At 40.1% G+C, this 12,856-nt stretch overlaps 1 protein-coding gene across 1 annotated transcript; it reads left to right on the top strand.

Annotated features, from left to right (window-relative positions):
- The first annotated feature begins 1,530 nt into the window (after nt 1–1,530).
- Nucleotides 1,531–12,856, top strand: TRMU (tRNA mitochondrial 2-thiouridylase). Its single transcript, XM_071733856.1, has 12 exons — nt 1,531–1,675; nt 2,055–2,220; nt 3,496–3,602; nt 4,106–4,228; nt 6,038–6,210; nt 7,165–7,218; nt 7,751–7,817; nt 8,593–8,693; nt 9,726–9,870; nt 10,102–10,184; nt 11,055–11,556; nt 11,614–12,856. The coding sequence occupies exons 1-11, from the start codon at nt 1,591–1,593 to the stop codon at nt 11,199–11,201; spliced, it is 1,251 nt and encodes a 416-aa protein (XP_071589957.1). The 5' UTR covers nt 1,531–1,590; the 3' UTR covers nt 11,202–11,556; nt 11,614–12,856.

Genomic DNA, 12,856 nt, shown 5'->3' with positions numbered 1-12,856 from the left:
GTATTCAAAGCAGAAAGCAGCAGCCTGTTACTGCCACATGGTTTAGTCCTGATATTTGAAGGTTAGGCTTGACCTTTTACACTTTCAAAGAACAGAAAAATGCTTTCTTTCCTGAATTTGCTGCATTTAGGTCAACTTGTCTTGGAGACTAGACACTGCTGCAGTGTATGTACTAGCTTAAGGCATTTATGAAATTTTTAACAAGAGGCAAATGGATTTTTTCAGCTGTTTGTGAACCTCCAACTTCCTCTTTTTAATTAATACAATCTTTAAGTAGAAAGGAGTGTTCAGGTGAGTTTGTCAAACACTGATACTGAACAAGACTGCAGCCTTGGCTTCATCTGAAGGCACTTGTCTGCTTCTCAGCTGCAGTTACTGCAGTGTCAGACTGCTCTGAATGGAGGCCTTCTGAGTCAGGAAACAACCAGGCTGCTTGAGCCTGTCAAATATAACCCCCCAAAATGTATATTTGAACACCTTCTTTTCTTGATCCTGCTATCTTTCTGTGAAAAGCATGAGATGCTGATTCAATAAAAACACTTATTAAAAACTTTATTTGAGAGAGTGCTGTGTGGTTAAAAGCAGTACTCAAACCAGGTCCTCCACTAGTCTTTAAATGGGGGGAGAAATAAGTTTGGGCATATTTCTAAATTGCAATGGGAGGAGTTTTTGAGGTTTTTTTTTTTAAACAGACTGAGTGATACATTTATTTTAAAGAAGAGATAAATAGATTTATGCCCTGTACCTTAAAGACTTGCAGGAGAGCAAATCATTCCATGTCCTTTGAGAACTGCCTTCTGTGGATATCTGCTTTTGCAGGCAGCAGATCTAAGTCCTGGCTTTGAGCAAGACCAGGACAACTTCTGAAAAATTGGGAGTCACCTGTGAATCAAATCACCCCAGTATGTGATCCCGAAGCAGGCACCTGGCCAGCTGAATATTTTGGGGGTTCAGCACCTCTACTGACTATCTTAACCCCTGGAGTTCAGAGAGCTTCATGTGTCTTCAACTAAGCCAAATTCCAACTTTCAAAAGGTACAAGTCAGTTCCTCAGAAGATGTTTGTAGCAGGGTTAGTGCAGGATGTGCAGGGGGAGCCTGCAGTGCCCTAGCAGGAGCTGGAGCCACCACGAACAGCCCTGGGGTTATGAGGTGATGATGACCAGGGAGCAGCCCTATGCAAACCACAGCTTTCCTCTGCCTCTTTTCTCCGGCACAAGGGGCCGATCCCCCTGATCGGGGGCAGGGGGAGGGCTCCTGCTTTCCCGGTCTGTTTGGGAGGAGGCGTCTGGCCGAAGCGCTCTCCCGATGCTCCCACCTTTCCGCTGGCTTTCCAGGTGTCTGCCCTGCAGCCCCGGGCCCGGGCCCCGCGTTCCTGGGGGTAGGAGCGGTGCGGGCCGGCAGTGAAGGGGGAAAAGCACCGAGAGGCTCCCCCGCCCCGCGCCTTTATGAGCCGGCGGCTACGGAACTGTCCCCTGCCCCAGCTCAGCGCCGGAACTCAGGGGCGGAGCCGCGTTTCCCCCCGAGCGCCGTGGGGCCCGGACCGCCGGAGCCACCGGAAGGGCGGTCCGGTCGGCGGGAAGCGGGGGCGATGCAGGCGGCGGGGCGCCGCGTGGCCTGCGCCGTCTCCGGCGGGGTGGACAGCGCCGTGGCCGCTCTGCTGCTGCGCCGCCGAGGTGGGTGAGGGCGGCGGGGCCGCCACCGCCCTCTGCCCGCGCTGCGGGAGCCGCCCCTCAACTCCCGGCCGCTCCCGGCCCGGCCCGGCTGACACCGCCCCTTCTCCTCCGGCGGGTGGAGCGGCCCCGCCTCACGGAGGGTGCTGAGCGGGATCGTGAAGGGAGGAGAGGAGCCGGGAGTTACGGAGTGTCCATCCTTGCCTTGGCGTGCCGGGGGAGCTCGGGTTTGTGCCAGTTATGGGGAAAAAATACTCCTGGGAAGCCTGGCAGGGCGTTTGCCGAGTACAGGGAAGCGGTTACTCGAGCACGTCATGAAAACCACAGGTTTTGGGTCTGGGCTGTAAGAATCGCGCTGTATCAGTCATTCTTCGTTCCATAGGCTACCAGGTGACAGGCGTCTTTATGAAGAACTGGGACCCTCTGGATGAACAAGGAGCTTGTTCCATTGACAGAGATTGTGAAGATGCTTACCGGGTTTGCCAGAAGCTTGATATTCCTTTTCACCAAGTTTCCTACGTAAAAGAATACTGGAATGAAGTGTTCAGGTACAAACACGTTTACAAGAGACGTTTTTTCAGTGTATTAGTGTAGTGCCATGTTACTGTGACAAGCATAGACAGATAATGGGCCATGGCAGCTCACTGCTGTACTATTAGTGCTAAGAGAGGGTATGAAAGCCTGTTAAATATCAGAGGAATTATTTTTTCTCTAAATCATACTTAAGATCAGAATATATATGTTAGTTTTAATGTCTGTTATTTTTTGAGTTAATAGATTTCTCCCTAAGTATTATGAGTATATATTGATTGCTTTGTTGGGGCTCATTTCATCTTCACACATAATGGCCCAGCCTTATTTAACTTGAAAAAAAAGTATTTAATGGGATTAGGATTATGGTTAGGGTTCTAGGGTTAGGACTGCTAAGGGTCATTTAGTCCAGCCCCCCTGTCATGGACAGGGACATCTTCCACCAGGTCAGGTTGCTCATGTGTAGGAACAGATTTAATTCAACAGCTTGCATTGACCTGACCGTATAACACAGTCAGAAAGAAGCAATTGATTCTGTTTCAGATGGTGAAAAGTAATACCAAGTGCTGGAGCTGCTGTGTTCCTTCAAACCTGGTCTGTGCCCTCAGCTCCTCTTGACTTGAGTGATGACTGAGGGCAGGCAAAGCAATGTGGTGATCAGGCCTTTTGGTGTCCCATTGCATCCCTGTGTCCTGGTTTAATTTCATTAATTATCAGTTCAGTGTTTCAAAGCAAGGTCTGCTGAGCACTTTACTTGCATGGCAGTGTAAAGCTACAGTAAAACTGTATTTGAGAGACTCCTCAGATTTCTTGAAGAAAAAAAAAAAAAAAGATGGGAGAAAATCTCTAAAAAATTAAGCCCCATGACTGCTTATGGTTTCATTACTGCAAATTAAGTTGTTGTCCATTCATCTGAGGCACAGTAACTCCTGGTGTGTACTTTGTCACACTGCCACTTGGAAAAAATAAACTTTAATTCTGAGAGTATTTCCTAGGAGATGTGCACAGTGGGCAGCCATGTCTCCCCTGAGGGAGTATTAAAGTAGTGAAACACAGTTACAAGATTGTGAGTGACCATTTGACCATGTCCTCAGTGCTCTTTGCAAAAAATCTTCCAAGCATTGTTTTTTACATTTTAAAATCTCATGGTTATTTTATTTCTTATATAAAATGCTTAATATGACTGGCTCCCAAGTTCTCATGATTAAATGGATCATTCAGTCTCAGGTAGTATCAGGCAGTGTTAATATTGTTGATATTTATTTGTGAACATTTCAATCTTCATTTTACAGTGACCTCTTAAAAGAGTATGAATTGGGGAGGACTCCTAATCCTGATATTGTGTGTAACAAGCACATCAAATTCAACTGCTTTCTCCATTATGCTATGGATAACCTTGGTAAGACATTCTCAAGTGTGTCAGTACAGAATGTGTGCCATGGAAATGCTTAAAAGATACAAACTCTTGAGAAGGTGAGGAAGAACATGAATTCATTTGTGTGCCTAATTGACATATCTCTGTGACAATGTTTCAAAATTTGCAAAGTAGTTGGTTTTAAGTTTGCTGTTACATAGAGATTCATAGAATGGTTCAGGAAGGACTTGTAAAGGTCATTTAGTCCAACCCCCCTGTCATGGGCAGGGACATTTTCCACCAGATCAGGTTTCTCATGTGTAGGAACAGATTTCATTCAACAACTTGCATTGACCTGACCATTAAATTTTGTAGTCCTAGGTGGTCTTTCAAGTACAAAAGGACAAGTGCTGACATGCTGATGAATAGTTTATGTTATTTAATTTTAAGTTTAGATTATTTATCACCTTCTCTGTAGGTTTTCTTCCTTCACTGCTTTCCACTTTTCTTACTGGATGTTTGTAATTTTTTTTGTTGCTTTTTTGTAGGAGCAGATGCAATTGCTACTGGGCATTATGCTAGGACCTCACTAGAGGATGAGGAAGTGTTTCAACAGAAATATATTAGAAGACCACAAAGACTTTTCAGAAACCGTTTTGAAGTTAGAAATAGTAAGTAGTTTCTTCATATTTCATTCTGGTAATGAAAGAGAAATTTAAACTATATTTGGCATCACAGAATCAGGAAGTTTGTTACCTTCCACACAGTGATTTAAACTTCAGCCTTTATAGAAGGTTGATTGCACAAAAGAGAGTAGTTACATTACTGAAAATTATCCTGACTAGTGAAGTGTTAAATTTCCTGTTTTAAGGTTTCTAATTTAGGTGCAAAGGTAAGATTAAGCATTTCAGTAGTCATCAACATTTTGGAGGAGCTGTAATGTGGATTAAGGAGACAGGGCTCTCTTCTATACCCTCCAGAAGTATTTAAAGAAATTTTTATCAAGTATTTCCATGACTTAGATAAAATTTTCATTTGTAGTATTTCTTCTATTTTGGAGAATGTGTTCTTTGGCTATTCAGTATAGATAGAACTCATGACGAGGGTTTGCTTAAGTAGAATTTTAGAATTAGGGCTTTGAAACCTTAACCTTAGTAACATTTTATACAGTAATAGGACTGTGAATTATTTTACTGGGAAAAAAATTGGGTTCCCATTCAGTAATTCAACTATTTTCCCTATTTCTCTGTTCTCCTGTAACAGCCTGGTTTTCCCAGGCAGATGTAAGTTCTGTGCAGATGTTTTTCAGGCAATGATTCTCAGAGCAGCAAAGGTACTGGTAGCAGCAGTGCAGGTTTTTCTCTTCACCTTAATAGTCTGCCTGTGGCTCTGCAGAATCAGAGTATGATCTTGGCACCACAGTGGTTTTTGTGTTACTGATACCAGCACCAGCTTGATGGATGCTGTCAGGGTGTGCCTGTGCATTGCCACAGTTTGGGTGGCAATATAGAGATTTCCCAAGCAGCTCTGCCGTGGGGCATAATGCAGTAAAGTAACTTCAGGTGAGGCTCTGATGTGTAATGTGAAGCTTGCTGTGCCCAAAGGGGAAGAAAGATGAAAACTACAACAGTGCAAAGCTGCCATGGTGATGGGTTTGTGTTTCAGCTTCCTTGCTTTCATTTGTTTGTTCTGGACTTAAAAGGGGTTACTTTCTTTGTTTTAATTTTATTTCCAGAAAGTTGAAATGACCCCATGATGACTGTGATTCACAGTTACAGCATTTTGTGGTGTTTTAAACAGGCTTCCTGCCCTGTCACTGAGATTTTGTATTATTAGTTGTGACTGAACTGTCATCTTGTAGTTTAATATTTCCTTGAGTGAAGGAACACTTAAAAGGAGTTTATACAACAGCAGAGCTCTTGAAGAGAGTGGACAGAATATGACTGAAAAACTGTATCAGTTTTAATTAATTTTAATTCATTATTAATTTTAATTCATTTAATTAATCTGGAGACTTCATCTTTGTAAAGAAAAAAGTCAAACCCTCTTAGCTGAACATAGGAAATAACTGTTGATCATCCAAATAATTGATTTGTAGCAGTGTTATTTCGGGGAAAAGCTGAGTGTCTTTTTGAAGACAAGTATATTCTATGATATTTGAATCTTCTTTCTTTCTTTTCTCTTTTTTCATATTGATGTTCTTTCCAGTGACACAGGCAATATTGTAATAGATGAGGCAGCATAAGATTTCTAAGATCCTGCCCTGTACAAAACCAGAATCTTTAATCTTTCTAGATCTTAATACTGGTGAGAAAATACCTAAACATTGTCAATGAGACTCTGAAAAACCTGAATAATATCATCTCTACCATGTGTTAAGAAATAATGAAACTAAAACGTTGATTGTCAAACAAAATACTAAGGGAAATTGAACTAATAAAGGGGTTATGTTGAAATGCTTTGTGTTCTGCTCTTTGCAGCTGTGAAACTCCTTCAAGGGGCTGACCTCTTTAAGGACCAGACATTCTTCCTAAGTCAGATTTCTCAGGATGCCTTGAGGAAAACAATTTTCCCATTAGGAGATTTAACAAAAAGTTTTGTAAAGAAGATAGCAGTGGAACATGGCCTTCATCATGTGCTAAAGAAAAAAGAGGCATGGTAACACTTAAGCTCTTTTGTCTGTATTTTTCTCTAAAACAGACTTTCTGAACTTTCTGAACTTCAATCTTTGACAGCTCATCTGTGTCTGAGCACCATAATAGGATTGGTTGGGAAGCAGTTTCATGGCTGTCCCCTTGCTTAAAAATACTTCTATGAGTTTGTGGTTAGTTGTGTATTTAGTTCACAGATAATTTGTCTACTGTTGTGTCTCAGAAGAACCAAGGTGAAGGTGAATGTGTTAGGATGCTGTGAGCCTAAATAGAAGCATTCTCTGTCTCAGTGGGTGAGAAGCCTTTTTCTTTATTTTCTGCAGCTTTTAAAAGCTTCCTCACTATTACTTCAATATTTTTCAATCTGCCTTTATAGAAATTGAATCATATTGTTTTTCCTCAGTTACTCTCTTAAAAACCCTTTTTTGTTTCCTTGAGAACTTAACACTTCTTGAATTGATCCTAAAAAGATGTAGTGCAGGCAGCAATTGTGTTGCTGGTGCTGTTACAAACACTTTTAATGCCTATGTTTGTCCACTGTAAATGGGTGGTTGAAGACTGTAGGCAGTAACTGAAAAGAAAAGGAAAGCCTGTTTTTTCCTGAAAGTTTTTTTCAAGAGGTGTACCATTACTGTATAGTTTGTGTTACTTCTGTACTTTAATCTGAAAGACTTCTGGTTTTAGTATACATATAATATAGTCACCAAGGTTAGTGTATTTATTTATTGAACCTGTGGTTTATTTCCTGTTATTTCTCTTCCGTCTTTATGGCTCTCACTGATACAAGAACTAATTTACCTATGTTGGAGCAGAGGTTGTGGTTTTGTTTATTTTACATAATGCATAACTTAATTGGGGATACAGAGAGGGGGGAAAATCTTGGACAGATTATTGACAGACATAATTTCAAATGTTTTTCTCTGTTATATGGCTTCAATACCACATTTCCTTTTCAGAGCATGGGAGTCTGTTTCATTGGTGAAAGAAACTTTGAAAACTTCCTTCTTGAGGTAAGCAGCATTAAATGTCAGGCAATCTTTACATTCCATTCTGGTTCTCAATAGTAATTTATTACACTGTCTACTGAAAAATCTCCAGCAGCTTGTGGCCTACTCTTAAGTAGCAATGTCCCATCCCCCTTTTCCATCCCCAGCCTACCCAGAAGCTAATGCCAGTGCCCTGTAGGGAATATCTTGCCCCTCCACCAGTAAAGTCAGACACTTTCTGTAGCAAAAGGAGTGTGTGGACTTGCACTCCTGTGCCTGCCAGGCTCTGACAAGCAGTTGGGATGTGGGAGGAGCAAGTGGCTGAGTTTTGCTGTTCCCTGGCATAACTGGGATAGGGGCTGCAGCAGTAGAGACTGCACCATCTACTCTACTCTCTAGAGCAGCATCAGGAGAGAGGCAGCTGCTTGGGCTAAGATTTTACTTCTTGAAAAGTTATTTTCCAATTGCAAGAGAATGTAGTGACAGAACCTGGAATACACTGTGAGGGTTTTTTTGGGCCATCTTGTGACTTAAACAATCTCTTCTTATTTGGTAGTATTTAGAACCTCAGCCAGGTCACTTTGTTTCCATTGAAGATAAGAAGGTGATGGGAACACATAAAGGTAATTGGCTAACCCACCTTAATAACTACTTTTAGATAAATGGAACAACACTTCTTATATTTGGATGGACAATTTTGTGAAATTCCAAAGCAGTCTAGAGGGTTTTCCCAGTCTGATAGCTAATAATCTTGGAAAACTTGCATTATACGTATAATAGTAGACTCTTGAATGAGACTTGATAGTTTGTTCCATGTTGCAGGATAGTAAATTATAATTATTAGGGTTATTTTGTTGATACTAAGTCATTGTTAATTTAGTAGTGAGACTACTGTTCTTTTAATTTTTTTAAAATTACTGTGCTTCCATTCCTGATTTTTTAGTTCCTAAAGTTTCAAAAAAAAAAATTACAACTTGCACCTCAGCAATGCACAATAGGAGATGACCAAACACGGGCAGCTTACCTTTCCCTTCCCTTCTGTCTGTCCTTCCTCTCCTCAGCTCTAGCTGCCAGAACCCTCCACAGTAATTTATGAAAGATGTTCTACTAATACATAAAAGTAAGGGAAACTGGTAAGACTTGAGTGGTAGCAAAACCACAAATGGAAGCTGAAATAAAGAATACCACAAGTGAATCAGATTAGTTTTAACTTTTGTGCATCAGGTACAGATGAAAACTTTGTAAGTAGATGTCGATTAAGTTTGTAATTAGCACATTTCTCTCAGCCAGCTTGGCTCATTATTCTTTGTTTAGTTTTAAAATTTATGGGAAATGACTTTAGCATATTTTTCAGAAAGTAGAAGTTGTTAGCAGCATTAAATTCTTGTGTTTCTTTAGGTTGGTTCCTCTACACAATAGGGCAAAGGGCTAGACTGGCAGGCCTGAAGGATGCTTGGTTTGTTGTAGACAAAGATGTCAGCACTGGAGATGTCTTTGTGGTGAGTTAATTAACACTGGCAGTGCAAATGGCTAATGCAAGCATTTTTTGACTTGTGCTGCATGGAATGGGATTCTAACCTGGGCAGAATTCTTGGCTTTCCTCTTGGGGGAAACAAGAAGTAAGTGGTGCAGCATCAGCAGGTTTGAAACATCTTGCCCAAACTGGCTTGGAAAATTGCAGAAGATTTTGGCATAAGCTTTTCCAAACAAACAGCAAATACTGAAAAGAGTTCAGCCAATGTACTGAATTCTCATTTTCTACTCTGAAACATGAGAGGTTTTTTGCAGTTACTATGACACAGTATTCCTGGTTTCCTATGTACTGCTACTTTCTAGTAAAAGAAGTTGTAGCTAATAATGCAGTTCTATAATTTTTAAAACTGAGGCAGAATGTATATAATACTGCAAGTAATTGGTGTGTTAATGACTGCTCAGATGATTGGGAGTTGTGCAGCTTGGTAGCACTGTTAACATTGCTTAAACAAGAAGCTGTTATTCTTATTTGATACTGATGTGATTATAATGAGGTGTTCTGCTACTTACTGATGTGTGTGGAGGAAAAAAATCATAATCAAATGATTAATGATTAATTATCATCAAACCACTAAGAAGTTTGGGGTTTTTTTCTTATGCCTTGCAGTAAGGTTGTGTGTTGTGCAGTGCCTTTCTTGGGGTGGTGCTCAGTTGAGAAATTGTAGAAGAGGGAGGTAGCATCTTGTTGAGGTAGAGTAATGGAGGCCTTAGGTATCTGAACTCAGCTTGAAGAAGGCAGAATTATGATTGGTGGAAGAAGAATACAAGTGACATGACTTGATGCAGGAGGCTGACAAATAATTCAGCTTGCTTTAGCCTGGTTTTGCATTGAAGACTTGCACCTGGAAGCTGATTAAGTGCTAGTAAATGCTTGCTTTTACTTGCTTGCTTTCTTGCTCAGTTTGCCTCAATTTGTATAATATTTCCATATTTCATGCTCTACAAGTTACATGTTCTCTGGCAAAAACATCAGCATTAAATAAATACTGTGTTTTAAGGCACCCTCAACAGATCACCCTGCTCTGTACAGAGACTTAGTGCGGACAAACCGAGTGCACTGGATAGCAGAGGAACCTCCTGCTGAGCTCGTTCGAGAGAAGATGATGGAATGTCATTTCAGGTTCCGGCACCAGATGGCACTAGGTAATCAAACCTTGTTTTCCTTTTGTTTCACTCAGTTTGTGAAGCTGTGGTAGTGTGTTCAGTGTAGTTTTGCAGCAATAGTTGAAATGTTTTGGCTTGCCTTTCTGTTTCTGTAGAATTCTCTGCAGTAGTATCTTGACTTACATCTGTTTAGCCTAGTGATTAAGGTTTTTCTTTTTTAATGTGAACATAAGGATTCACTGGTAGGTGTTTGGCCATTTTCTGCTCTAGTTCCTTGTGTACTGACTCTAAACCAAGATGGAAGTGTGTGGGTGACACTAGTGAAGCCAGCAAGAGCCATCACACCTGGGCAGGTAAGTTATTAGAAGTCATTGTCATTCCTTTTTTGTCTTTTCTCCTACCTGGCTAGAAGAACAGAGTAGTGTTTTTACTATCTGGAACAAAATAGTTAATTTATTTGCAGGTGAGAGCAATTAGCTCTGTTTTGATTATTTATCAACTGTTTTGAAGGAGATTGTTTCTAGTTTTAAATGGTTTGTTCTCCCTATAGTCTGGGAAAGTGCCTTACAAGTTTTAGAAGTCCATGAAAACATTTTTGGTAATCAGTTGCTTATACAGAAGTGGAATCTGGTCTTGTCTTAAAAAAAATAGATTTTTGAAGGCATTGGTGTGGTAATCAGCTGTGTAATATGGTTTTAGGTTAAAATTTGTTTAGTGAGGATCTGCTTCCAGTCAATTTCATTGTCCCAGAACAGAACTGAGAAGGGGTGCAGTGTAGTGGTGCGTTTTGACACTGGTAATAGACAGGTACTCCCAGCTCCTTGGAAAGCAGTGGTTCTCAAACATTCTCTGCATGCTCTCTCCATCACATGTTACTCTCCATCTTTCTCCCCAAAACTTTGGGGCCTGTGGAACACATCAATACAGAAATTGTGTGAGAGCTGTTTGTAAGGGAGAAATGCCCTTAAGAGAAGTGATCTAAGCTGTGAAGACAGAGCTCACAGGGGAATTTCCCCTAACAGGCTGATGTTTACACTCACGAGAACCAACAGATCCTACATGGGTTCTTTTCCTGTATTGATTGTTTTTATGATTTTTTCAGGATTTTTTTGGTCAGAACAAATATAAATGAATACACTCACTCTCCAGCAGGTGTCTCACAGCCTGCAGTTGCTCACTGTGCCACTTGAAGTTGCTGAGAAGACTCTTTGTTTCTCTTCCAGTTTGCTGTGTTCTACAAGGGCGATGAGTGCTTGGGCAGTGGGAAGATCCTAAGGATGGGCCCATCGGTGTATACAATGCAGCAGGGCAAAAACAAAGAGGAGGGTCCAAAAAAGGAAGAGACTGACAAAATAGAACCAGTAACGTAACATGTGGGTTTGTTTATCGGAGGACTTTGGAGAACTCACTGCCTGAGAGTAATAAAAATAATAAGCATATTTTATTTGATCTGTATATTCTAAAGGTCAGTTGACCATCAGGTCCCAGCTCTTGACTGTTAGCACTGAACAGGTTTAAAATTAAAGCCAGTTTGGTACAATTTTACTGGACTGGTCAGTGTTACTTACATTAATACATATCAAGGGATGTCTTTAAGACATTCTGTAATAGTAATTACATATACCAGAATTTTAGTATTAAAATCATGTCTGAAATCATAAGTCTATATTTTAAGCATAAGTAAAATAGTTTTTCTTACTTGAAGATACCTGTCTCTAGGTAAAGGTGCCAATAAATCTGTCATGGTTTAACACTGGCCCGGCAATTAAACCGAGTAACAAGTACATATATGTAGTTTTAGAGTAAATGTATGCTTGTGCTTTGAACACTGGAAAAGGAATGAGTGATATTTAAGTTCAGCATTTTGAATGAACTCAGAGCAAGAGATATTTATTTTTTATTTGAAATAGTTTTGTAAGAAATGCTTTAGATTCTTAAAATATATTGTGATTTTAGATGTTTATGTAATTCAGAATTACAGATCTGAGGGCTTAAACAATATTGATAGTTAAATTTTACACACAACTGACTCATTTTTTGTTAACTACTGAGAACAGAGGCTGTTTGTTTTGTCTCCTGGAGAAGAGAATCTATTGTCAGTCTTCAGCAAAATGCAAATTCATATGTATTTACATATTATGTAGCTAACTTAATGCAGACTTGATTGGATCTTGGATCATGCCATGTGTCAAAATGGAGTGGTATTAGGAAAAGGTGAATACCCCCATACAAGTTACAGGAATTGAGTGTGTGTAAAGGTCACTGTAAGCTTATAATAAAACTTTGTTACAGCAAGTCAGAAAAAATGAAATCCTGTCTTTCAGCACTCTGTTAGAAGGTAATTTGCACTAAAGTTCAGGTATGCAGGAGGCAGAATTTACAGATGGGTGTACAATTTTGAGATTTACATCCAATTTGGTTCATAGGAAAAACTGTGGCATGAAGAGATGTTTTTAGCAGATCTGAAGGATTGGACTAACTGTAGCCTTCTGTCCTTTTCTGTTGCCTTAGAAGATACTAAGAGTTTCTTTTATTCCTTCTTGCAAGAAAAGTAAATGGTGTAGTCTCTTTTCTCCAAAGTGGGAAAGTAGATGGGGGAGAAGACACTCTTCAGTGTCTGCTTAATAGTGTGGCAAAGTTAAACAGAGTTTATGAAGCCCTATGGAAAAAACCTAGACTGTTAAAATGTTGTGTGTTTGCATTACAGTAGATGTATTTGAGAGAGCAAGAAAGCCATCCCTTTTCACCAGTGCCAAAATCAATTCAATTTAAAAGTCTGTCTTTAGGATGTCTGTCTGTTAACTGCAAAGATTATTCGTGCATCATGTCAACTCCTGATTTGTGTTGGTTTAATTGTGCTATAGGTTATGGTCATAACTTTTTTTTCTCTAATGTTTTCCTTTCCTGAAACTTCTGTCTTTTCAAAATGTTGAATTAATTACAATGGAGTTAATGCTCCGTGTTTTCTTCATTTGAGTTTTCCAGGAAATGTCCCAATTAAAATCTTCACAAATGTTTTGTGTTA

Source organism: Heliangelus exortis, chromosome 1 (genome assembly GCF_036169615.1).
Source record: "Heliangelus exortis chromosome 1, bHelExo1.hap1, whole genome shotgun sequence".
In the NCBI taxonomy this organism is placed as follows: Eukaryota; Metazoa; Chordata; class Aves; order Apodiformes; family Trochilidae; genus Heliangelus; species Heliangelus exortis.
This window is presented reverse-complemented; position numbering and strand designations above follow the sequence as displayed.

Excerpts from the sequence above, each read along its gene's own strand:
- TRMU (XM_071733856.1), top strand. The coding sequence starts at position 1,591 with ATGCAGGCGGCGGGGCGCCGCGTGGCCTGCGCCGTCTCCGGCGGGGTG. Across the intron at positions 4,229-6,037 it reads CCGTTTTGAAGTTAGAAATA|CTGTGAAACTCCTTCAAGGG; the intron begins GTAAGTAGTTTC and ends TGCTCTTTGCAG. Across the intron at positions 7,219-7,750 it reads TTGAAAACTTCCTTCTTGAG|TATTTAGAACCTCAGCCAGG; the intron begins GTAAGCAGCATT and ends CTTATTTGGTAG.